The 26,879-nt window shown below is 43.8% G+C and overlaps 1 protein-coding gene across 2 annotated transcripts in view; it reads left to right on the top strand.

Annotated features, from left to right (window-relative positions):
- The window catches only part of ELP3 (elongator acetyltransferase complex subunit 3), a 709,210-nt gene that overhangs the window by 462,313 nt on the left and 220,018 nt on the right, over positions 1 to 26,879 (top strand). For both annotated transcript variants that reach the window (XM_069233774.1, XM_069233775.1), the window contains one exon: positions 20,403 to 20,630. In XM_069233774.1, the coding sequence (XP_069089875.1) occupies positions 20,403 to 20,630 (228 nt within the window). The remainder of the gene's footprint in view (positions 1 to 20,402; positions 20,631 to 26,879) is intronic.

Below are 26,879 nucleotides of genomic sequence, written 5' to 3'. Positions count from 1 at the left end.
TGGAGTGGTCACTTACACCAGTCTCCAACCCCCTGGTGTGTGTCTTTGGGCCAGGCCTGGGCAAGGCAGGATCCTGAAAACAGAGACTTCTCTTTGAAGTAGGCCTACTTCAAAGACATAAAGGGGTATAAGAAGAGCACTCAAAATCCCTGAAAATCAGATTACGTCTGGAACCAAGTGAAACCTCTGCCAAGGAGAAGAGCTGGAGAAAGAGTACTGCCCCTTTGCCTGTGACTCTGCTTTGCTGGGTTGGCCTGCAGTAGCTGCGGCAACCCGAGGGAGGACAAAGACTGACTTTTGTGTCACTGCCACTGGTGAAGAATCTCCAAGGGCTTGAACTGAGCTTGTCTCCTGTTGTTAAAGTCTCAGGGACAACAAAGACTTCTTTCTACCAGCACTTGGGCTTTCTGCTGAGAGTCCTGCCTGTTAAGTGGTGCCCTAACCTGTCTCTGGGCCCTTGATAGATGCAGCTGGTGGAAACGGACAGAAATCCACGCAAAGACCGCCGTGCGTGTAAACTTTTGACGCACCACCCGCTTTGCGGTTGCTAAACAATGCGCCGCCGGCCTCGCCGCTAAAATTGACATTCCACCTGCATCGCGGCTGAGAGATCGATGCAGTGTGGCTGGAGAAACGACGTGCAACACCCGCAGCGGCTGCTGTTAATGACGCAAGCCCCCATGCATAACGGTTTCTTGACACCGTGTGACCGGATTTCAACTCAACATCGCTGGGGGCGGAAAATCAACGCAAAGCCTGCCCGGCCCGAGGTGCCCATCTGGGATCGATGCATCACTCTTTTGCAGGAGAGAAGAAATGACGAACGCCATCCCAACCGAAGGAGGAATGATGCACAATCTTGCTTGCGAGTGAGAAATCAACACATCGCTGACCTTTTTCGATGCACCCTCACCCGTGCGGCTTTATTTTGATGCTATCCATGTACTTTTGTGCAGTAACAGCATTGTCGTTGTTTCCTAAGGGTTAAGACTCTTATTCTTTTTAAATGTATAACCTGACTTGTTTATGTCGGACTTTTATCGTTTTGGTCTTGTTTTGTTTTAGATAAATATTTTCTATTTTTCTAAACCTGTGTTGTCATTTTGTAGTGGGTTCACTGGGTTACTATATGTGTTGGTACAAATACTTCAAACATTGCTTCTGAAGTTAAGCCTGCTTGTGCATGCCAAGCTACCAAGGGGGTGAGCGGAGGTTAACAGAGGGTGATTCTCCTTTACCCTGACTAGAGTGAGGGTCCTTGCTTGGACACGGGGTAACCTGCCTGCCAACCAAAGACCACATTTCTAACAACCACCTTGACAGAATCCCATAAAAGTGCAATAGGCGTGTCTGTGGTATCATTGACAAGTAAAAATGTGTGCAGCGCTGCCTTAATTTCGTTTATGACCGTCTGGTATTGTAGAAGTTTGGAATTCAAGCGCCAAGTGTTAGTGTGGTGGATGATACGAGGTGTGTATGGTAATGCTAAAGGGGGAATGGTCAGAAAAGGCTGCTGCACCTATGTACACTCCACCACAGCAGCAGACAAGCATGGAGAGGTCAGGAACAGATCTGTTCAGGCATAGATTTGGTGGAATGCTGAGAAATAGGTGTCTGAGGGGTGCTTCTTCCGCCAAATATCCTGGGCAAATATTGCATCTGGTTTCTTTTAGCATAGACAATAACTCTAGTCTCTTTACCACGGAATTAAGGCCTCTGACATTGAGGCTTAGAATTTTAATCATGAGGTTATGTGGGTCAACAAGTTGCAATTATTGAAGGCGGCCAACGGGGCGCCATGGGGACAAGACCCACACCTAATGAGGATCCACCTCATGTCAACTGCTGCAGTTGGTGCAGTGATGAAAGAGCCAATGTAGGTAAAGGGGGGAAAACAAGAAAAATGACACAACAGTAATATTCTTGGAACTGTGAGAAAACATTCCTGATAGACAAGGGTCCGTGATCCTGGTGGTCCATCATCATTGCCACTGAGCTGGATGAAACTATGGGGTCCCTCCGGGCAGGGTGTAATGAATCTAAGTCAACAATAACACCAGTCCCGCCTCTGTAAGTGAAGCTGAGGTCATGCTTGGTATTTGTCTGCCACCTTAATCCGGCATCTCCAAGGAGGATTCAGTCATTACTAGTCTTACATAGTCCCTTGTTGCTGAAGTTGCCTCGAGGGCTGCTTGTTCCCTGTGGCTTTCGGAGGTTGAGGGCTTAGTCATCTAGGACTGCACATTACATTTCTGCCGATTCTATTTTTTGGCGGATCTTAGGGAAGGGCGGACATCAGGACGGTGAGTATCATCCTCTGGGGTAAGGTCCAAGTCCAGAATCACCTGTTCCTCTTTCAAGGTACAGATGGCATGAGTCTCTTGATTCCGCACGAAGAAAAGGAGGACGGGATGACTCCAGCAATATCTGATCCCCTTTTTCCAAAGGAAGGTTGTGACTGGACACAGTGACCTGCGGTGCTGGAGAGTGAGTGGAGAGAGGTCCTGGAAGATGCTGAGCTGTGTGCCTTCAAAGGAGACTATGGGCCGATCGTGGACAGGCGCCATAATCTGTTCTTTTTGTTTGTAGGAGTGGGAACAAGGATACCCTGGAGTAAACCAGGGGTCTTCGCTGGTCTGCCTGCCCTATGGATATGTTCCAGAGGAATGTCCTGGTCTTTTAGGTCTGGCACCAGGTAGCGGAAGAGCCGCGTCACATAATCCTCCAGCCTTCCTGAGTCTGCTTGTAGCGGCACATCCCGGATGTGGACCTTGGAGCAGCATGAACAGTTTTCAAGGTCCTCCAGCCGGTAGTATAACCATTTGTGGCCAAGGAACATAATGAGAACTAAAAGATCTTTCTTGCGGCTATGGATTAATTTGTGATGTTAATCGTTCATTCTAATCCACTAAATTCTCTACATATGGCACAACACTGTGCAATTTATTCTTTCCTTTTGCAACTATCTCACTATGGGTGATATCTGTACTATGCAAAACTGATTGAATACTCATTTGCTGTACTGATCTATCCTGTAGTGTCAGTCCTCTCATAGCTTCACAAGATCCCATCCCTGGGTCTGGTTGGCCATGCGTTTCCTCAAATTACAGTTGCTCAAGTTCTGTTGCTGGAGCTTTCCTAACTCTGGAAAACATTCCTGTTCTCCTTCTTTAATACCAACATAATCATATAATTCCTTTTCACCTTTTGTATGATCCATATCAATAAGTGGTCTTTCTTGGATATTCACATCATAGATAGAGAGTGCCTAACTCTTGAAGGCCAAAGTAGCTCACCCATACTATCTGCATGCTTATAGATAGGCTCTATCTTATTTATTACTTTCCCAGAATATCCTCTACTCTCACTTTGTGACAACCACTCTTGCACACTTTCTGGTAAAACTATTACATTCCTCTTCCCCTTCTTCCAAGGTGGTTAACTACTTTCAGTCCTATTTTTTTCTTCAGATGTTGGCCATCGTGTCATACTAATAGTTCTATCTGCATAGTCACTCCATCTGCATTTCTTCACTGTGAGGTAGACATTTGTTCCCTTACTATCCTTCCTGCTGTGTGTCTCCTCTTCCACAGCTGCAGTGTTACTGATGAATCATGTGACTGGTCATCACTCTCCTCTGAACTTTGTTCTTCACTTCTGTCCTCCTCGGGAGAGGCTGGATCTAAACGTGGGGTAAACTCTGCGTCTAATTGTCCTGAAAACCGAGATTCATTTGTCTTTGCTTGCCTCCTTGGTGGCTCACATGTTTTGGATTTGGCATATGTGAAACAACATTTGGGGTCGTTTTTGGGCATTGTGACATGGTCTCAAATTCAGAGTTGTCAAATCCATTAAGGCCATCAAATCCATTAAGCCATTAAGGCTTCTTATAGCTGCACTGAAGGGTAAATACTGGGTACCTTGGGAGAGGTACTCATAGAATCGGATGGGGGTGGAGAAACAGATGAGGTATTAGGGGTATTGTCTTTTAAGGGGTTCTTAGATTTCTCACAAAATACTTGCCACAGTGCTAAAATAGTTTCTCTTTGTTGTAATGTGGTTCCCTCATACTTACCCCTGAGGTATGTAACAATATGTTCTGCTATTTTATCATCAAATGTCCCTTATTTTGGCCAGTGATGTGTATGTTTCTGTGTGCCTTTAGACTGTTCTAAACAATATTGTTCCACTTTTCTCTGATTATAGAGAAAGACCTACTGCATATGTGCTAAAGGAGTCTCCATAGTTTCTTGTCTTCCCAATTTGTCCAAATTTAACCTTCAAATGTTATACTTCTTTTAAAAATTACACAAATTATTTTTTTTAAAGGGAAATGTAGCAATTTTTGTCTTTATAGGCTTATACAATACATATTGAAAGAGCATTATGCAACATTGCACAGTAGCATCATACAGTGACCACTTCATTCATACATACACACACTCACATCAGTATAAAAAAAATATGAACAAATTAATTATTTCCTCACCATTTTCTAAATCTAAATGATAAATACAGCCGACAACCTTAGTCACTTCCCTCTGTGCCTAGAGAGGGAAGTGACTAAGGTTGCCGGCTGTATATATCATTTAGATAAATTTGCCTAGAGAGGATAAACTCTTCAAACTATGTGTCCTTCAGACCGTAGAGTGACTTCTGGATATTAGATCCAAGGCAGTAATTTGAATGTCCTTATTATACTGTGAGGTGGATTTTAACAATTTCAGCCTTCCTGCTGGCCCTCTGTTAAATAATTGGATGTGTATTGGCAACCTCCAGTTTCAAATTACCCAAATTTACTACATCTAACTTGTCATTGGGAATGACAAGCTAACCAGTTATGTGGTGCCCAATTAATCAGCAATACTCTACTGTAAAATGGTAAATGCAACTGGTCACCCCTGGTCACTTTTCTTCGCACTCAGAGAAGATAACCTATTCAAACCGTGCGTCTCTCAGACCACGGAATGACTTCTAGACATTAGGTCAAGGACAGCAATTTTGTGTTTTTAGATCTTACCTGGGGGTAAAGTTTAGCGACGTCAGCTTTTCAGCTGTCCCACTATGTCAATAAAAACACCTATTTGGCCCCCCCCGAATAACAAATTACCCACATTGAACCAGTGATGTAGCTCCTTTGCCGATATTGTGCAACACTTGTACACAATCTTGCATGTGATACCCTTATATCTCTTATAATTGTATATGTCTACATCTGTGTTTACCATTGCCATGAAAAATAAGCCATACATAAAAAGCATGGAACTTTAGTCCTCATTTTGCCCTCACCTTTAAATGACAGCAGTCCCCTGGATCTTTCCCAGCCCCAGTGCACAGGCAGAATTGAGAAAAAAAACGAAGGCATCTGCTTACCCAATCAGAGATGCACAATATCTGTGCAGTGGTCAGTAGGTGGTCCTCCGGTGTCAGCACTCAGGTGAAAAAAAGCAAAAATGAGACTCCTATGATGGCTCACCAACTGTTGCAGGGTAAATGAAAAACTTAAACACTGGAAAAAAGACAAGCTCTCCTTTGGCAATGAAAAGACTGTTATTTACTGTTGCAACAGGGAGTTCAACCATCCTCACTCAGGCAGGCAGCTGGTCTCATATTGCTGTGGCACAAACAGCTTCTTATATACAAAATCACACAATACTTTATCACAAAACAGTAAATAATGTTTAACTGGTCAGTCATAGATTGAATTAGAAAAACATTTGACCACCTGTGACCCTGTAATCCCTAAACATTAAACTAATCTTCCACGCGCTCTTTACATGTGGCTTTAACAATGCTAGATAAACTACCCGTAATTCACTCTAAAATGCATAGATTTCTACAGCAAATACAATATCTGATAGAGACTTCTAGATGCAGATTCCTTACCTTAGAATTTTCCCCGGGCGTCAGACTGGATCTGGAGATTTTTCTTCGAGCAATACCCTTGCGCGTCGGTAGGTGACGTCGGTCGACTCCGCAGGTGTCGTTGGAGTCATAGTCGCCGTGATGACGTTGGGATTAATATATAGATGCCGCATTCGCGCAGTGACGTCAGTTCTTTTCTTTCCGCGCCATGCACTGATCCGGCGAAGAGCTACCCTGGTCTCTTTTTGACCGACTTCGACCTTTTTTTTTTTAAATCTGTTTATTAAACAAGGTACAGAAACTGTCAATGCAATACAATTGTTACAGAGGAGTATGCTGCTTCTTTGCTTATGCAGCTTCACATCCGACTTCGACCTTTTTGTCGAGTTTTTGTGAGAAATTTGGTGAGTCATGGATGTCCCCGAAGACCGGTTTCAAGCTGTGCGAGGACTGTCATCGTACGATGTCAGTGACGGATCCTCATTGGGTTTCTCTGTGGTGTCTCGAGCTCGACCACGACCCGAGGTCGTGCTCTGAGTGCCGGGCCATGCACCCGAAGGCTTTGAGGGAGCAGTCCCTAAAGCTCATGGCGGCCCGGCACTCGACTCAGCGTAAATCCCGGTTTCGATCGAGATGAAGGTCTTGAGACCGGTCGCGGAGCCATCACCACTCGTCTTCTTCCAAATCCTCAGGTAAAGGTAAGAAGAAGAAGAAGAGGAAGAAGTCGAAGAGATCCCACCGCTCTCCGACTTTGTCCCGTCACTCGACTGACGCAACGCACAAGGCCTCCGTCCTCGGAGCCTGCGTCTGGTCAGCTCTGCGCTTCCCCGAGCCGGAGCAACCCCCGCCCAGCTTAAAGAGTTTTATGAGGCCATGCACCTCATCTTAGGGCGGTCCGACCTCGATACGGCGCCTTCGGGCTCCAGCCACTGAGGTCACACGGATCTGCGCCGGTCATACCCTTGAGACCTTCCCCGGTGCCTCCATCCTTCAGTCACCTTTCAGAGGATCATTTGGCGCTTCTCTGCCAGGAAGTCGCAGCTCTCTTGGCCAAGGGAGCTATAGAAAAGGTCCCTGTGCCCAAAGTAGGTCGTGGTTGTTATTCCTGCTACTTTCTGATACCAAAAAAGGACAAGGGCTTAGGTATTATCCTAGACCTTCGGGACCTAAATTAATTCCTCAGGAAGGAGAAATTCAAAATGCTCACCCTGGCTCAAGTTCTGTCTGCCTTGGACCCAGGATGGTAGTGTTGGACTTGCAAGACGCTTTTTTCCACATCCCCATCCCCATCCTGCCTACCCACAGACGTTACCTACGAGTCGTGGTAGGTTACAAGCACTTTCAGTTTACCGTGCTCCCTTTGGCCTTACCAGCGCCCCTCGGGTGTTCACGAAAGTGATGGCGGTCGTTGCAGCTTATCTGCGCAGGTTAGGGGTCTCAGTCTTCCCCTACCTCGACGACTGGCTGTTGAAGGAGGACTCGCCCCAGAAAGTCATCTCCCACCTTCAGACTACGGCGAACCTCCTGCACACGCTGGGGTTCACTATAAACATGCCAAAGTCACACCTGACTCCCTCTCAGATGCTCCCTTTCATCTGAGCTGTTCTGGGCACAGTGCAGTTTTGGACTTATCAACCTGAAAGGGGAGTCCAAGAAATTTAGGCTATGATTCTGATCTTTTGACCTCGTTCTTGGGTTTCAGTGAGACTGACTCTGAGGCTGCTGGGCCTCATGGCCTCCTAGCCTCCTGCAATCCTGCTAGTAACACATGCCAGATGGCATATGCGGGCTCTGTAGTGGGACCTGAAGTTCCAGTGGGCGCAGCATCAGCGGAATCTCTCAGACATGGTCCAGATCTTGGAGGGGACTGCGAAAGACCTGCAGTGGTGGTTTTCGAATCCGCATTGGGTCCACGGCAGATCCCCCTCCCTTCCCCAACCAGATCTCTCTATAGTGACAGATGCGTCACTTCTGGGTTGGGGCGGCCTCATGGGAGAGGTGGAGATCATAGGGCTCTGGTCTCCGGCGGACTCTGGGCTCCATATCAATCTACTGGAGCTCCGCGCGATCAGGCTTGCGTTGAAAGCATTCCTTCCCTCTCTCAAAGGGAAAGTGGTGCAGGTGTTCACAGACAATACTACTGTCATGTGGTACTGCAACAAACAGGGGGGTGTAGGGTCCTGGACCCTTTGTCCCTGGACATGGCTGGAACATCAGGGCATTACCCTGATGGTTCAACATCTGGCAGGTTCCCTCAACACCAGAGCGAACAAACTCAGCCGTCGATGCACAGCCGATCACGAATGGCGTCTCCATCCGGAGGTGGCGCAAGGTCTCTTTCAGCAGTGGGCAGAGCCTTGGTTAGATCTGTTTGCCTCCGCAGAGAACGCGCAATGTCAGCTGTTTTGCGCGTTGCAGTTTCTAAGGCAGCAGTCGCTCGGTGATGCTTTTCGTCTCGAGTGGAACTCCGGCCTCCTTTCCGCCTATGCCTCTTCTGCCCAGAGTTCTCAAGAAGATCGGGAACGACCGGGCCCAAGTCATCTTGGTGGCTCTGGACTCGGCACGTAGGGTATGGTATCCTGAGTTATTGAGCATGTCCATCGATCCTCCACTCACTGCCTCTTTAGGCGGATCTTTTGTCGCAGCAGCAGGAGACAGTTCTTCACCTGAACCTGTCCAACCTCCGCCTTCATGTGTGGAGATTGAGTGGTGACAGTTGACGACTTTTGATCTTCCACCCTAAGTCTGCGATGTTATCTTGGCAGCCAGGCGTCCCTCAACCAAAACTGTATACGCCTGTCGTTGGAATAAATTTGTGGCATGGTGTACCAACAAATCTGTTGATCCCCTTTCTGCCCCTCTATCCGAGGTTCTTCTGTTCATTCTTTCTTTGACCCAGCAGAGCTCTGCTTTGGGCACCCTTAAAAGGTATTCATCTGCCATTTCGGCCTTCCTTAGGTTACCTAATCAGCCCTCACTTTTTAAATCTCCTATTGTGAGTAGATTCCTAAAAGGCCTCACCCATTTATTTCCTCCCACTCCATTTATCATGCCTCAGTGGGACCTCAATCTTGTCCTTACTTATTTGATGTGTACTCCCTTTGAGCCAATGCATAATTGTCCCTTGCGGCTCCTCACCTTCGAAACTGTCTTTCTTGTTGCTATCACCTCTGCTCGCAGGGTGCGTGAGCTTCAGGCCCTTTCCTCAATACCTCCATACTTGTCTGTGCACCCTTACAAAGTAGTGTTGCGCACTAAGGGGGTTATTACAACTTTGGAGGAGGTGTTAATCCGTCCCAAAAGTGCCGGTAAAGTGACGGATATACCACCAGCCGTATTACGAGTTCCATAGGATATAAAGGACTCGTAAAAAGGCTGGTGGTAAATCCGTCACTTTACCGTCACTTTTGGGACGGATTAACACCTCCTCCAAAGTTGTAATAACCCCCTAAGGCTTCCTACCTTCTCATGTAGGACAGTCCATCACTCTACCTACTTTCTACGCACTCCCACATCCTTCCCGTGAGGAGGAGATACTCCACCGTCTGGACCCAAAAAGAGCGTTGGCGTTCTACCTCAATTGTACTAAAGATTTCCGGGTGGATGAGCAACTCTTTATTGGGTATGTGGGTGTGAAAAAAGGGAAGGCGGTGCAAAAGCGTACCATCTCTTGATGGGTGATTCTTTGCATCAAAATGTGCTACGCTTTGGCCAAGAAGCAACCGCCTGAGGGCTTGCGTGTTCATTCCACCAGAGCACCTGCTGCTTCCACTGCTTTAGCACGCAGAGTTCCTGTCCTGGATATCTGCCAGGCAGCTACGTGGGCGTCCCTGCACACATTTGTTAAACACTACTGTCTGGACAGTCAGGTCCGTTGGGTCGGCTACTTTGGTCGTTCGGTCCTGCAGGACTTCCTAGTATGATCTTGGTTCGCAGCCCACCACCGAGGATGGCATTGCTTGGGTATCTATTCTAAGGTAAGGAATCTGCAACTAGATGTCTCTATCAGATGTATAGGTTATTTACCTTCGGTAAGGAAATATGTGGTAGAGACATATTCTAGTTGCAGATTCCTTACCGCCCACCCATCCTCCCTGCTTGCGAACTGATTTCTAGGGACAGGGATTCCCCTTTCAGGTCCTTAGCTCTGGCGCACCAATCTCAGTGTTCTTAGCAGCTCTGCGCTTTGACATGGAAAGTCATTAAATGAAACTGATGTCACTGCGCGAAGGCAGCGTCATTATACTACGTCTGACGTCATCCTGGCGACTACGACGCCCGCGGAGTCGACCAACACCACCTACCGACGTGCAAGGGTATTGCTTGAAGAAAAATCTCTGGATCCAGTCTGATGCCTGGGGGAAATTCTAAGGTAAGGAATCTGCAACTAGAATATGTCTCTACCAGATATTTTGTTACCGAAGGTAAGTAACTTGTACTTTAAAACCATGTGTGCCTTATCATTGTAACCCTAAGACTTCTGTGTAATCTGAGCTGATTAGATTTCCTGCACTCATTGATATAGCTTACAGTCCGTTTGGAAACACAAAATATATGCCAGTGAACCTATGTGCGTTTAGGTCATAAATTCCCATATTTTTTAAACATGAGATGGGTTTTAACTGCAATCTTGTCCTTGGGTGAACTCTTCACCTTATTTTGGTCTGCATTGGATTTGGGCCTGCGGTGTTCTTTTATTTTATATATTGCAGTGCTTTCTGCCAATGTGAGTTGTTGCACTATATTTTCAGATACATAGTCTACATTTCCTGCAACATTGCTTTGAAGCAAGTTTACTTTCATGCAGGGAGGCACAACTGCTGACAAGTGGAACTGGGGAAAGAGTAAAAGGAAAAAGGAAATGTCCAAACAGCAACTCCTTCCGAGGGACTCACTACCCAGTAGAGCACAAATCTATTAATTTTCAATATGAGATATCCCTGTGAATAGCTTCCTGTGCCTTTAAGAAAAACTCTTATTGCATGCATTTAATTGGAAGATTTAGATGTCATCAAAACTTTACTATTCTGAAATTAGGGAGATAATAGGTGACAGAGAACATGTTTAGCCTGAGTAAACAGATGTGAGAAAGGGATGATGGACTTGGGTATGGAAATCTCTCTCTAATTTTAAGCCAATTTAAAAATATGTTTTACCTCAAAAGACTAAAAACCTATATCTCCCCTCACATTTTGTAACCAGCTGGTTTCTTACCTACGTAATACCGCAATGTTATTTTACTTCAGCCTGACCCATAGGAAATGCTTTAATTCATCAGCGTCTCTTACAACAAAATGGCATTCAGAAGTGCAACAGTTTTGCCTTGAATACAGAATGCTAGCACTGCAGTTATTCAGGAGAAATCTGTGAAGAAGCAACAGTAGTCTACGTGAGTGTCAACTAATAGGCTGCTGTTGAAAGTACATTTCACTCTGCATGTTGAGATTTTTTTATGTGAGTGAGAAAGATATTTGAGACTTTTTAGCAATGTTTCCTCATTTTAGCTTTGCAGAGCATTAACCATAATTTCAGATGACTGTTCTTAGGAGCAGAGTAGGAATACAGAGGCCAAGCCTCCTTGGTGAAAGTGTGACAATAGGAGTCACCCCCATCCCAGTACAGACCATGGGGCACAGGGCCTATCTGGATTAGGTAAATTACCTTGTTTGTGATAAGGGGTGGTAGGTTGTTTCCTTTACCTCACAATCTAGATTAAATAGCGACCCTATTAAAAGCCCTGAAGAATGCCAGAGACCTGGTTAGGCTAAATAAGGGCAGAAGCATGTTGGCACCACAGAGGTACATAAAGGCCATAATACCCAGCGATGTCCTCTGACAATGCTTTTTAGTATTGTTATACATACAGAGAGCACCACTGAATAAAAAACACTCTTGCGGTTTGTCCTAAGGTATTTTAGCTAGTATAACTCGGTCCCAGGTAATTATCCAGATTCACAATTTCTAAGAAGTACCTCAAAATAGTCCGACTTGAGGTTGAGTTCGCCCTGGTAGTACTATCTTATCAGGGTGGGATAAGATAGCTGATGATGAAGCATGCAACACATTACTTGAGTGAGCCCCCCTCATCCAATTCTTGGAATTGCCTAGATTTGTAATAGACCAGTAGCACAGTTGGACAGGAATTTCAGATGTGGTACTAATGAAAGAATACAGAGGTACCTATTAAAACGGTTACTGCGTCACAGTGTGATGTGATACGAAATGAAACCCTTCATTTTGTTGATTTACTGCTGTCTTCTCTGTAGGAAATGCTTTCATTTCTGCAGCTGTGATTTCAGCAACATGGCATTCAGGTATGCCTCACATTTGTAATGAATGTGAAATGTTAGTGCTCTAGTGTTTGATTAGAACTCTGCGGTGAAGCTACAGTAGAAAGCTGAGGAGTCAACTGGCAGACTGCTGCTGCTGGTGGACATTGAAAGTAAATGTTTTACTCAGCATGTCACACTTTTACTTACCTAGCTGAGGAAGATATTTGTGAATTTGTAGAAAATGTGTTCTCGTTTAGATTCTGGAGCACTTGCCATAACTTCTATGAGAATATCATGGGCGAAAACATTTTTTTCTCAAATGTTGTTAATCAAATCCCAGCACAAGACCAGTATTTCGTCCAGGGTAAAATCACCTTAGAACACACCACAATTCCTAAAATTAGTTTTATACCACCAAAAAATTATTTATGTTGCGACAAACATATATTATTACCCTTTATATTTGTTCTTTTCAGTGGGACAAAAACGGCTGCGCTATATCCCCCAAAAAATCAAACAGTTCTGTTTCTTGTAATATTCCACCTATATATTCCTTTGAAAAATGCAGCATCTAACAAACATTTTTATGAGTTATGCCTCGAGTTGTTAGGGTTTGATTTACAACAGCAGTATCTTTCAAGGGGAAGGGCACTCCCAGGTAGTTATGGACTGTGGTGGAGTTGGACCCTCTGCTTCGACTTGGGATTCTTTGACTCCACAGCAGTCAATAGCTACCTGCGAGGACTCCCCCTTGGGTAATATTGCTCAAGGATCTACTCTCTCTGGGCCCGATTCACAAAACACTAGGCTAGAACGTGGGAAACCTGCCCTATCGTATTAGTTCTATGCTTGAAGCAGATTTCTAACCATTTAGAGTTTAAAACAGTTACTATATTATTAATGTGTAAAATGTATTCTGTGCATTTCCTCCTAGGTGGAAACGTTTGCATGCATAGATCTGAGGCAAATGTAAGAATTTTTCCTTCAGAGCTAAATATTTCTCCTAGACAAAACACTTCCCCTTCATCCATCATCTTCGTTAAATACGGGGGCACCATACCCTAGCCCCGCGTTAAGGCCCTTACTCATGCCTTCAGCAACAGGAACCCTGCTTGCATTTCGATTCAGGGAAAGTACTTTGAGGACATATGTAAATACCCCCACAGTATGAATGTGTGGGTCCTGTACTTTTGATGGGTGCTCCACCTAGAAAAGTCCATAATACCACCCCTCTAAACTTGAGAATGCCGCAGACCACCTTTGTGGTTGAATTTTCCCATTCAGAAGTGCACCTTAGGACGTGTATTTCCAGTATGAACTGAAATGTGTGTTAGCATGTTTTGCTCACCTTTGAGTCTATTCGATCTGAGGCTAAGCCCAAATGCAGAGAGTTCATACATTCACTCTTTCCAGAAACCCCTGTACGCATGTAGCCCTGTGTATCTTGTGTGTTCAGATAGTTGCGGTATTCAGCAGTCGTCTAAATAAATCAAATCTATGGCCAACCCTATAACTGCAGTGGGTCTCCTATCAGTGGTCTCAGGAGACCCAACGCATTGTTAACCCTTGGTTTGCGCTCCTCAGTACCGCGAGGACGGGGCCCTTTGCAATAAACAGGCCTTCTGGGGAGTCCCCTGAGCATTGCTCGTGTCCACACGTTAGCGCCTGAAAGCGATAAGTGCTTGCAGCGGACCGTGAAGCTCCAGAGGTTGCTTCCTAGCAAGGATGCCTCTGACAGCCAGAAGGCCTCTTCACGAAGGCAGGCGACGCAATCCGATCCACATTAGCCCAGGCTCTGCGTTTGTTTCCTGCCGCCTGATAAGTGGATCTTTTTAACAGAAGCGGTGTGAAGTGAGCGTCTGTACCTCTGGCACGCTGAGACACACTGGCCACGATGAGCGTGTTCACGCATCGCTTGTTTAAGAATAATCCCCTTTTATTGGAATCAGCTTTAATCTCTATGAATTGGTGAAAAAGATCCGCGCCCTTGTTTACCTTCTCCCTACGCTTTATCTTCTGTCAAATTGTTGTTTTTACGTTGCTTAGTCTGGTCTCTGTCTCTTCAAACCTTTTCTTTACTACTCATTTTAATGTGTCAGGGCGGTAACTCCAGAGCTAGGGTATATCTCATAACAAGCATTAGACGGCGGTAACGAAGCCAGTAGATCAGTGCTTTATTTGTAAATAAAAACGTGCCGGTGCCCAAAGCTCTCCCCTGAAACAAGCGGCTGCTGCAATTAAATGTGCAAGCATGGAATACTGAGGCAGCGTAATCCTGAAGCCATCTCAGGCCTCTTTAGTCCATCTACAGCCACTCCCTGCCACTTCCGCTCATTCTTGCAGCTTTCTACTTTTCCCTTTGTGAGGCGTTTTCGTTTTTCTCTTCCTCCGTCTTTCCTATGTGTCTTTTGCTCGCAGTAAATGCTTGAGGCAGAATAATAAGTGCCGGAAACCACCGGCTCAAATTAAGTAACTATTGCACATATAGGCACCAAGTTACAACCATCACCAGGCAACGCAGGCATCCCTCCTTGTGAGAATTGTATTAAAATAATGGGCACCAGTTTTGTACGTGTAGTGGCCAAATGTGTTGAGATTCTCAGAGCACCAGAGCTGCTATTTTATCAAGCAATTGTCCCCAAATGTACTGAAATCAGAGGTAGAGTCATACATTAACCAGTTCCTGCTACATGTGGGAAAATAATTTTGTTAAATTTAGAAATTAGATAGAGGTCAAGATTTATTCTCTGAAATAGTTACACGATTTCGAGTTTTTGCTGGTCTATCTTTTGCATCAAACCTGGGTTTGCAGCAGTTGTCCATCATTAACCTAGGTGTCCCTCCCTGTCAGAGGAATGAACACATTTGAGCTGTGAGTTTACAGAAGAAGTCCTGTGAACTTTGTGTAGGTTTGCAAAAGGTCACAGAGGCTTGGGAGCACCAACATGCTAAAGAGAGGAAGACGGCTTGTGGCATAGATGGGGAGATTCTGTCGGCTTTGAAATCATGACTGAGGTAAGTATTGGAAGCCTTCTTGTTCACTTTGTGCTGCAAGGCTCAGTCAGGTGTGTGCGTTTCTCAGCAAGCATCAAACATCTGCATCGCCTGTGGGCCTGACTGCAAGGACTTCTTTGATACAAGGGTAGATGATCCCGTGCTAGAGATATCCGGTTATCCACATCAGGCACTCATTTGAAACTTTGAAAATAGTTATCTTAGGAGAATCATTCCACTGGTGCTTCCATTGCGAACACGAAGAGGAGAGGCAGCAGTGCGTATCTTTGTCAGGAGATTGGTCCTGGAGGACTGTGGAATAGTATTTGGGTATGACAAGTGTCCAACTCAAAGGATAAGACAGTCACTTATTAGATGCCACACAACTTAAATGAAATAAACCTGTGCTGAATCCCTAGTAGCATGGCACAAAGCATCCAGGCTTAACATAAAGGCAATGTGTAAAGTATTAAAGCATGATTTTGTTTTTAAATCATTTAAGTGAAAATAGTGCAAAAAGCACAAAGTGCCAATGATATTCTGTGGAAGAGGTAGATCAGGACCTATGCTTAATTTGAGGCAGGCCGCAATGGAGTCCTAATTGGATGCAAAGATGGACTGGTACTAGTGAAAGTCTATAAGACAAAAAGTTTGAAAAAGGTTCTAATCTTTCAGGTTACCCTATCAGTTGGTCTAAACCAGTGGTATACCCCCTCTCGGGTGCGAGCTCTCAGTTGTCCAGGGATTGTGGGACACCGGTGGTCACGGATGGCTTTTGATTCTTAGATATTCATATTACGCGGGACCCCTGGGTATTCCTACACAGGAACGTGTCACCCCAGCTGGAACGGCTCCTCAGGGATGTAACTCATTGGCGCAGCCTCCCGTTGACCTTAATGGGCAGGACGGCCTTATATAAAATGGTTAATTTGCTGCAGTTTCTTTATGTCTTGCAGAACACATCCTATAGGATTCCTCTAGAGATAGAGGGAGGTTTGTTTGTTTCTTTGGAATGGTGGCACACCATGAATAGCCTTAGCTAAACTGCAGAAAGGAGCATATGATGGGGGCGTGGTGGTTCAAGATATCTAGAAGTACTACTGGGCATCACAACTCCTGGCAGTTAATGAATGGGTGCTCAGAGATCGTCAGGATTCAGTCTACCGGCTGGATAGGGACGATATGAGGAAGCGTGGGCATGAGACCTTATTGCATGACGTGAGAAAAGAGAGGAAGCTCCCGCAACATTCTGGGATGGTGGTCCGGGCATGGAGAGACGCTACTAACTATCTGGGCTGGAAGGGGAGACTCACAGGTATGACCCCGCTTTGGCATGGCGACCTGTTGCAGGAGGTAAAAAGGTTGAAAGGGTTCCAGAAATAGGATCTGATAGGAATTGAGCATCTGAGTGATATTTGGAGAGACAAGAAAATAGTTTGCTTCGACGATTTGACTAAGGAATACAACCTAGCTGCAACTGAGTATTATAGGTATTTACAGTTGGGCCATGCCCTTAAGACACACATAAGAGAAGGGGAAGAGCTATCGGAGGCTTCCCGTTTGGAGGATAGGATACTGACCGAGCTTATTCAGCGATTTCACTAATCTATAGGAAACTAGTTAATAACTCCCCAGATCAGATGGGTCGCCTGAGGGTGGCATGGGAGGGCGATGTGGGAGTCCTTAAAGACGAGAATTGGGAGGAACCCCTACAGAGTCCTTGGGAGATTTCCGTATGTGTCCGTTTCTGGCTGGTGCAACTTAAAATATTGCATAGATCCCACTATACTCAGACACTGCTACGCAAGATAGGCAGAGCGGCCATACATTTGTGCCTGAGAGGCTGTGGTGGGGAGGGCTCCTTCTTCCACACACTTTGGGAATGCCCCTTAATAAAAGACTACTGGTCCAGAATCACCCAAGTTATGTCCTGGGTCTCAACTATGGAGATCCCCCTAGACGCCAAGTGGCTGTTGCTTTGGATTTCGGGAGAAAGGACATGGCCCAAATTCCAAGGGATTTGGTTGCGACTGGCTAGAGGTACAGCTAAGCGCAACACAGCCAGAACGTGCGGTATGACAACCACTCCACAATTGGCGGACTGGGAATTGGACCTGGACTGGTTCCAGAGGTCCGAACGTGTGGTTTACGAGTGTAGGAGCTGCCTCAACAAATGGAAGAAAGTGTGGGAAGCATGTGATGCCTACAGGGGTACACTGTGCATCCATGTCCGAGCATTCTAAGTGAGTATGGCCCCCAAAAGCGCCACTTGCGCTTCTTTGGTGGGATTGCAGGCCTCATTACAATGAATCAATGTTTGTAAATTCTATTGACTGCGAACCATTGTATTTCTGCTGTATGAACTTTTTCTGTTCAATAAAAAAAAAAAAAAATGTTCAGAGTCCCCTCACAGAAAGGGACTTTGTCACTTCTTATTCACATGATTGTAAAGCCGTTACCAAAATCACAACTGCATTCATCAATTGTAATCTTCATCACATGATCACAGAATACTTCCCAAGTGTATTTCAGACGATGCAGTGTTTCACCAGGAGATGCACTTAATTGTCCATTGCTCAATTGGTAAAGGCAAAATAATTATATTTTATATGATCGAACCTATGATTTTAAGAACACCCACACTTAAATGATATTTTGATTGATTAAGAAGTATGTTACAGCACTGTAGGGGCAGCAGCCGGCGCTGACCAGTGGGACTAGTTGTTGAATAACGAGCAGCTGATCGTTGCTCTAGGTACCAGTATGTCACAAGAGAGCTCATAATCCGAGATGAGATGAAGGATTCTGTGTAGTATAAGAGGACCTGCAGAGACTGCTCAAAACAAAGATTTACTCCATCTCAAGACTTGATTTCTCAAGGCGAATGCAGATCTCTTTACTTGGAAACATCAGGGTGCTTTTGCAGGAAATGTAGTCTATTTTTCCACTCTTCTCTTTTCGCCTGTCTGTTCATTGCTGCAAGTTTGAAAGGATTTTGGTAATGTTTAATCACCCTCAGGATAAGCTGTTCTTTTTTTTGGCAATGGCTCTTCTTTCTGTGAATGACTTATTCTCCTCGTGTACTTTTTTCTGACCTCGTGTTATTGTTCAGAAAAGTGAATACTAAAGTCCTATGGTCCTGAATTATTGATGTTTTTGTACTAACAAGGCCTGCCTCACACAAAATTGTAGGCTTTGCACATGGAAAAATCGCAGTATTAATGTACTAAGTAGTATTATGAGTCACCAATAGATTATCAACTTGAAATATCCACATTGTGACTTTTTGTGATGAAAGAATGCCCCCCCCCCACCGTTCTTGCAGATTGCAAGAATGTGTGTCAGTGGTTTCCAACCATGAACCAGTGATGGGATACTTAGATCCGAAAGGTTGTGGTGTCCATTTCCAAAGTGAAAGCTGTGGTCTTCAGGAGCAGACAGCTGTCCAGGGGGGCTGCTTCATGCTCCACTACATGCCTTCTCACATCATGTCAGTGTTTTTCCTCAGTTGCAGCCCCCTTTCTTTAGAGGCAGGTTCTGCACTGTCGACATTGTTAAAGTCCTAGCTTCGGAATAGACGTCGACTGTCTCTCATAGACCTTCATCCCTGCATTATAAAGGAATCCTACCTCGTAATATGAATGAGGCAAGGATTGTGTAGATCCTTAAAAATGACAGCCACCTCACTTTCAGAGCAAACATGTCCTTGTGTTGTATCGCAGATGATACCCAAAACAGTGTCTGAGATGTAACCCAACAAGCAGAGGAGAGAACAGATACACACCAGGAATGAGGACCAGAGGCAGGGGACCAGCTAGAACTGCAAATCTGCTGCCATTCCCAGCACATTTTCGTTTTGCAATATCTTGTCTTTCATGAGGGGACTTATTCTTTTGTATTTGCATCAAGCACTTGTTAATTCCTGCATGGAGAGGACGACATCTTAGCAGATGATGCCAGGGCACAGGAACTACTTGTTACACACTGTGAATTCTAGAGCTGCATTACAAGTGAGAAGTTGAGCATTTCAGAACCTAAAGTTCTTATATATCTATACCCTTATCTGAAAGGGTGCCAGTGTGCTTTATATTGAATAACGACCACTGCCTGAGAAATGAATTAAACATAGAAAGAGTGCAAGAGAAGTAACATTCTAAAAATGTTTACCAAATTAAAAGATATGGGGAAGTGATAGGAATAGAACATGAACATTGGGTAAATAAATATTTAGAGAGAGCTGCCTTTCATCTGTTGGAGAGCAGGGAGGAAGATTTCAATATTGATGGGATCATGAAAGCTCCTACTGCAGCCATGTAAAGCAGGTTGGTCTGGTACTTGGCCAAACTTTAGGCCCTTCCAGAGACAGAACATGTGTACCAGTTTTCCTCGGTTCCTTGCCATAATAGGTGTGGGTGTTTCACTCTGCATCCTTTTGTCTGAACCAAGGCCCTGTGTTCTACATGTCTGTTCTTAGGCTGGGCTAGGTTGGGGTAATAGTTCGGCAGGAGTCCTGGTGTTTTGCTACCGGGGTTAAATATAACCCAGAAAGGATCTCCTCTGGGAGCACGCGGATTACACACCGCGAGTGTCGAGAAAAGGAGCTTGCTTGCTATCGAGCAGTCTGCAAGTTGTAGGCAGCACAATCGAACCCTGATAGAGTACTGGCAACTAGCCAAGGATCTGCTTTTGGGTAGTGTTTTTGTGTTCTACTCAGCATGTCTGCCCACTAGGAACTATGCCCTCTTCGCAAATGTAGGTTATTATAATCAGAGGATCAGTGGTGGCCAGAGGGCAGATGGGACGTGGGAGATTGGAGAAAGAGACAATTGCTGCCAATTTCACTGATCCTAGTTTACATCTTTTCATAATTATACATCATTAATGCACATTTACCTGGGTTCTAGTGTTACTGTCATTTTACTAATCCGTTGAAGGATTGTAGGTTGTCACGGATTATATAATTAAATAATGTATTTTTAACAATAATTCCATTTTACAAAGATAATCTTGTCCCCACAGAGATTCCTCCAATTGTGCACTCTGCAAAAAGACATTGTAGATAGTGTAAATTGTTATTCAGTGCCTATCCTATACAAGAAAAACATGTTTTAATGGTATTTTTGCAGACTGCAAACATTTATGTTTCTGATTGCAGTAAACCTACATTGTGGGCACTATGTACTCTGTACCAACTTTAAAATTCTGTGTTTGTGGTTTATCTTCTTTAAGCTGTTGCATAGCTCCTAGCGCATGTTCTTGTGTGTCCTATAGGTTGAACTCATCCGAAGAGATTATGTGGCCAATGGAGGCTGGGAGACATTTTTGTCCTATGAGGATCCTGAACAAGATATCCTGATTGGTCTCCTGCGCTTGAGGAAGTGCTCCGAAGAGTCCTTCAGGCCAGAGCTGAAGGGAGGAGTCTCCATTGTCCGAGAGCTGCATGTGTATGGCAGCGTAGTTCCCATCTCCAGCCGAGATCCTTCGAAATTTCAGCATCAGGTACTCCATTTAGTGTTTATGACTTCCTTTAGTTGGTGCCACACTTTTCGAAAAGAAATGTTTATCTCCTGTTCATTGACTTCTCATGCCCTTGTCTCTAAGTGTCTGCTAGTCTGCTTGTCCCTGCTCCCTCTGATACTTAAAGCGCCAAATGAAGATTTCTGATTATGCCAAATAAAAGGAACTCGCTGTATCATTTTCCGTCTCACAGCATTAGTTTTTCTGGATAAAAGATCCATCAGGGTATTTTGATTAATGACGATTGCTCATTACGTATTTTTATATTAAATACAAGTTTATTTCGGGGTTTTTAGCCTCATAAAGATGTTTTTGTCAAATAGAAAGATACTTATTTAAATCATTGAAGTACTGAACTATACTATTTTGTTGTCTGAAGTAAAAAGAAGAGAGTGTTAATAATGTAGAAATTCAGAAAACAAAACACTCTGCTTGTTAATAAAATATTCTGTCTATAGAAGGGAGAACTTGTTGAAGATGCTCTCTTCAAGGCCCAGATAGCAGTGGACCTAACATAGCTTAGAAGCCTGCTGCCGAGGGCTGTACCGGTACTTAAAGCCCCTGAACCTGAGTTATAGGGCCCAAGCTGCAGACGAGGGCCTATAACAAGGGAAAGGGACTTCAACAACCGGTATAGCTTGAGGCAGAAGGGCTATTAAGGCTATTAGAACATACCAATTACGAGGGTTGGAAGATCTAAATTGGAAAGGGAAAAACAGAAAGATAAACATTGGAATGTTTGCGCAGAAGGCTGATACCAGCCATTATCATCCATGGCCACATCATTGTCTACAGGGGGACTGCCAGCGTTCCAGTCTTCGAATTGGACTCAAAGGCTCGGTATTTCTTTACCCTTTGATGAATATATTGTTGATAACAGAATGCACAGTGGCCGGGGTGAGTGAAAGTATGTGATTCTGTTGACACTGTGTTCACTGCATAATTAAGCATTTATTTCGCTTGTCATATAATTAGCTGCATAATTTACAGATTTCAACCAAAAAATGTAATTTTCATCTCAAATGGATAAATTATAATGCCATAGAATGCACTGCATATTGCATCATAATTTGCATTTTCTTGGCATCTCATTTAAATAAACTTGTTGCATAACTTCGTTCCCTTTTGCATCATAATTGTAGGTGCTCTACTAATGTTACAGGTCTGCTGAGTGGTTTGGAGACTGTCATTATGATGATGACACCCAAATTTCACAGAAATCCATAAAATATGTTCAAATGTCACAAGAACACCAAGATGGCAATATAGGACCGTATTGTGCATACCAGTTATGTACTTTTTATGATGTGTTCATTTTCGGATATTTAGCTTGAAAAAGTATTCACAGCATAATTATGGGTTACCGCATTTACCACATAATTTACAACATAATTTGAAAACCGTTGTGTCACAAACTGCATTTTGCGGTATGTGAAGTAAGACTACAGTAGTACTACCCACGTATTACAAAGTGTTCTTCACAAACATACGAGCAGTGGCATCCATTTCTGCATCTCCTATCTTTTATTCGCAGAAATATCACCCACTGTGGCAAAGATCTCCACATACATAGCTATATCTTTCAGTAGTAAATATGGGAGGAATAACAGAGAGTGGCTGAAAAATGGGCAGTGCTCCTAAGTGGGAGGAGTGGAGGGAAATGTAAAGGTTTTATGTGGGTATAAGATAATACAAGCATACACACACGAATAGTAAGACGATTGATTTTCACGAGCCACCCTTCTAAAGGTACTAGAGCCCTAAATGTAAAGTGTACCGTAGCCCACCCTTGGTGCAAGTCAAACACTACACATGGCGCTCACAGGTACTGAAACATATTCCCATAGAACACAGTGGAGGCCAGGAAGTCAAATAACACCCATAAGAACTAATGTTAAAGCCAGTAAGTTATTTCGACATGTAAAGAAACTATGCATTGTTTTATTGATATATGCATATACATTATTAAAGAAATGTTTCATTATTTTACAAGTATGGAGTAGCAAATATTGATGTTTGTTTACCTTTGCGAATATGCCCCATTGTTTCTAGCTCAAATGGATCAAAATAATACTGCTAAAAACTGCTGCACAATGCTACATAAAGTTGCCTTTTCTTTTTGCAGAATTTAGATAACTTAGCTAAATAATTTCTTTTTTCATTGCTTTTTATGAGACAAGTGAGCTCTGCAGAGTGGTTTGGGGGCTGCCATGATGAAAAAACCCATATTTCACAGTGATCCTTGAAATATGTTCAGGGTGTGTGTGCGCACATGTGTGCATGCATTTAGGGTGTGTGGCAACCAATTTTGTTATGTTTAGTACATATAATCAGAAGCAGGATACCAGGGGTTAAATGAATGCACTGATCTAAAACCACGCATGACTATTAGTAAAGTTGTTTCCCCCATCATTTGTACTGTACTGTGGTAATAACACAGTTGTACTGTATTTATATCTGTGTTTGGAAAATGTCTCCTTCACTCACAGTCGATATTCATAGGGCATAAGAGATGATGTTTGAAGATATTTTACCACTCATTTTTAGCACCCGAACATAGTCTAACTCAACAGATATTGCAGAAAAGACATAGTGAGATTGTCAACTGCAGAGCTGTTCCTGGTCGAAGATGTGTGGAAAGTTTAGCTTTCTGTTGATTAGTTCAAGTTTTGAGCAGAGCTGTCTGAGGCACAAAATTATCAGGGACAATAAAAGTTTCATTTTATTACAACTTTGGCGCTTTTTGATGAATCTGCATGAAATCTGGCAGCTATCACCATAAGCCCAGTACAAGGCTTAACAGGCCCTGCAATAGCCCCTGCTGTCACAGCCTAAGTGGGTTGGGCAGAGTGCCTGGCCAAAGGTGTCCACTGTGTAGGCTAAGTACATGGTAGATGTATTTGGTACATTTGAAAAACATGAAATTCAGTGATAATATAGAGTGAAAGGCCAGTTAAGGCTCATCAAACACAAAAGTGGAAAACCCTTAAATTCACCAGTTATGGTGTGCAGCCCACAAAGACACCATAATTCACCCCCACGTTCATTATATCACTTAGCCAATGGCATGTTAAAACAAGTATTTGCAATGCAGCAGGTCTCGCATTTGCTAGAGTTAGAGCTATAACCAGACTTTTCTTGCCACATATTTGAAAGAAAAAAAACGAGTGGAAAAACCCTTAAATTTACCAGTTACGGTGTGCAGCCTACAAAGACACCATAATTCACCCCCCACGTTCATTAAATCACTTAGCCAATGGCATGTTAAAATAAGCATTTGCAATGCAGCAGGTCTCGCATTTGCTCGAGTTAGAGCTATAACCAGACTTTTCTTGCCACATAAATTGAAAGTAAAAAACCGAGCGCGATCGCGCTGAAATTAAAAAACAAAAAATGAGCGCGATCGCGCTGCTTGGAAAATAAAAAGATAAAGTAGTGCAGAAACCAGGCTGAAAACATGGAGCCTCGTATGTTTTCAGTAGTTGGCCGGTGCGCTTGAGGAGGGCTAAACACCGGAGAAGGCATGACGTATGCATGTCTGTCACTAATTAAATCAAGCGGATTTTAAAAGGGAAGCTCACAAACCAATGAAAGTGACAGGCGTGACATGGGCGTGGTTAAAAGCCCAAAGAGAGATAACAACAGGGACGGTGCACTTGTGTGCTCGACCCTAAAAAGGATATCCCCAAAGAACAAAACATGGCACAGACATGAATGATGGTTTGCCTTGTGCGTTGCATTCTGTAACTAGTGAATTTCAAAACTTTTTTTGACTTTGTAAAACAAAAACATATTTTCAAACCAATTTGGTGGTCCATAAGTACCATGAGTTGCTATGAGATCAGGTAAAAGCCATACTGTGATGATAGGTTTGGAAAATGTCTCCTTCATTCACTGTCTCTCACTGTCGATCTTCTTGGACATAAGAGATGATGTCTGAAGATACTTTCCCACTCATCTTTAGCACCTGAGCATGGTGTAGTTCAACAGATGTTGCAGACAACAGACTTTTCAGATGCAGTGAGATTTTATCATCTGCACAGCTGTTGTTGTTTGAAGAAGACAACTATCCATCCGGGGCCACCAACTGTGCAGTTGCAACCATACAGACTGCAACAGAATTAAAAGGTCTAGCACCCCTACAGTATGGTGTTTCTGCTCAAAGTCAACCTGATCAATTCCTTGAGGGTGGACATTTTAAACATCATAGTGCAAATGTTGGTGCACGGTCGTAGAATAAACTCTAATTTCTGTGGTTCCATATGTTGCACTATATTTGTCATGCGTAAATGATGTTTAGCAACGTTGCAATGATTTAATACATCCAGTCGACTTTCAACATTTGTGCACAGTGTGAAAAGCAGCTGTATTGATGTGTCTTGGAGTTACCATCCTTCTGCAGACGTGACAACAAAAACCACTGGTGCAGGTCCCCCTCCTCTGTCCATACCCATAATGTTAGGTCTGTCTTTGTCCCCAGTCATGGTTCATGACAGTCTAGGGTGTGACAGTTTTTAGAACCTTTGGATGGCGCAAGAGTAATCCAATGATAAGGTGGTCATTCGCTTAAATGTGATGACCTCCATTGTTGTTACAGCCTTGACACAATAAGGCATCTGTGAAGATTCCAGCCAGACAGCATTTCTGTCGTGATAAATATGCGCCTAACCACAGGCCATGGACAGCAGCAGAGTGACCCTGCTGAAGCACCTCAGTCATTTGATCAACAGTATGTGCCAGGGTGCTGAAGTTTTGAAGTTGAGTGAATCTACTTTCACAGAGCCAGTTAGTAGACCAAATCCTCAGAGGCGCCTACTTCTGGTACAAAAAAGAGGTGCAACCTTATTGCCACTTTTGTTCTCTTTTTTTTGTGATCACTATGGTAGATATACATGCGCCGTCGTTGACAAATCAGTGAAAAACTGAGTTTCCTGATGTCTGAATATCAAGCTGATTGCCTGTAAATAGTAGTAACTCTCCATTTTTAGTAATGTTTCACACTCTTATATATTGTCATATACTGTGAACTTTTCTTTAACACCCCTTATTTAATGTTTTCACTTGGGCCGTCAAATGCTTTGAAAGTAAAGGGCAAGTCATTTGTCTTTTTCGCTATCTTTGAACTTTGTGGGCGTCGAATAAATGTTGTTTTTTCTTAAATAAATGAACATTAAGAAAGCTACAAAAATATAGACAAGGAGATAACTCTTTAAGAGCCAAAGAGATGTGTGGAGAGATGAGAGTGGAATTGATGAAACAATATGCTTGACAAAATTTGTCTCAAAGACAGCATTGCCAGCAGCCATACCGCAAACACCACTTCCAATAAATGTTATTTTTTCTTAAACAAATGAACATTAAGAAAGCTATGAAAATATAAAAAAGGAATCTCTCTTTAAGAACCAAAGAGTTATGTAGAGAGATAAGAATTGAATTCATAAAACATTGTGCTTGACAAAATTACACACAAAAACAGCATTGCCAGCTGCCAATCAAGAACACCACTAGTGAAAAATAGACCTGAATTTAAACTATCATGATAAATACTGCCAAATTGGTCATCTCCGAAACGTACATTTATTTTAACCAGTACAGTAAAGCCCCACATCTCCTCATTGAACATGATCAAGTCGAGGTAGGAGACCTTGCCACCGTGATTACCAGGAACCCAACCAGACACCGACAGCTAATACAAATGTTGTGATGCGCATGCCAGTTGCTTTGGACTATGGCCAGAAAGGCGGGGCTAGACCGCCTGTACTCACCAGCCTTATAGCTGGCCATCAACCCAGCCCTGACACCAACGCTTGAAACTTGGGTCATACACAGCATGCACATAGTTGGCATAACACATGGTGGAGGGCAAATGTTTGCCCCTCAGCAGTTTAAGGGTGAGAGACAGGTCAGTGCTCTTGATGTCTTTGCTCACTACAGAATGGGGCACATGGTTTCAGAGTTATGGCCGTCCTTCCCTGCTGAGCCGTCAGAAGTCCCCTCTTTGACAGAGCTCCTCGCAACGCCAGCAACACGAGGTTGGGTCTCCAAATTGTACAAACTCTATACAGGTAGCACCCCAAAAACAAACAGCACAGCACCAGCCAAATGAAAATGTGGCATAAACAAAGTCAGGCAACGCCACCTGGATGCACTGCTGTGCACAAACCAAAAGCATCTCCATAAATTATAAACACAAACTACTGCCCTTCAGATTCATAAACAGGATGTATTGCA

Source organism: Pleurodeles waltl, chromosome 5, assembly GCF_031143425.1.
Source record: "Pleurodeles waltl isolate 20211129_DDA chromosome 5, aPleWal1.hap1.20221129, whole genome shotgun sequence".
Classification (NCBI taxonomy): domain Eukaryota; kingdom Metazoa; phylum Chordata; class Amphibia; order Caudata; family Salamandridae; genus Pleurodeles; species Pleurodeles waltl.
Note: the sequence above shows the minus strand (reverse complement) of the source record. Positions and strands in the feature narration are given on the sequence as shown.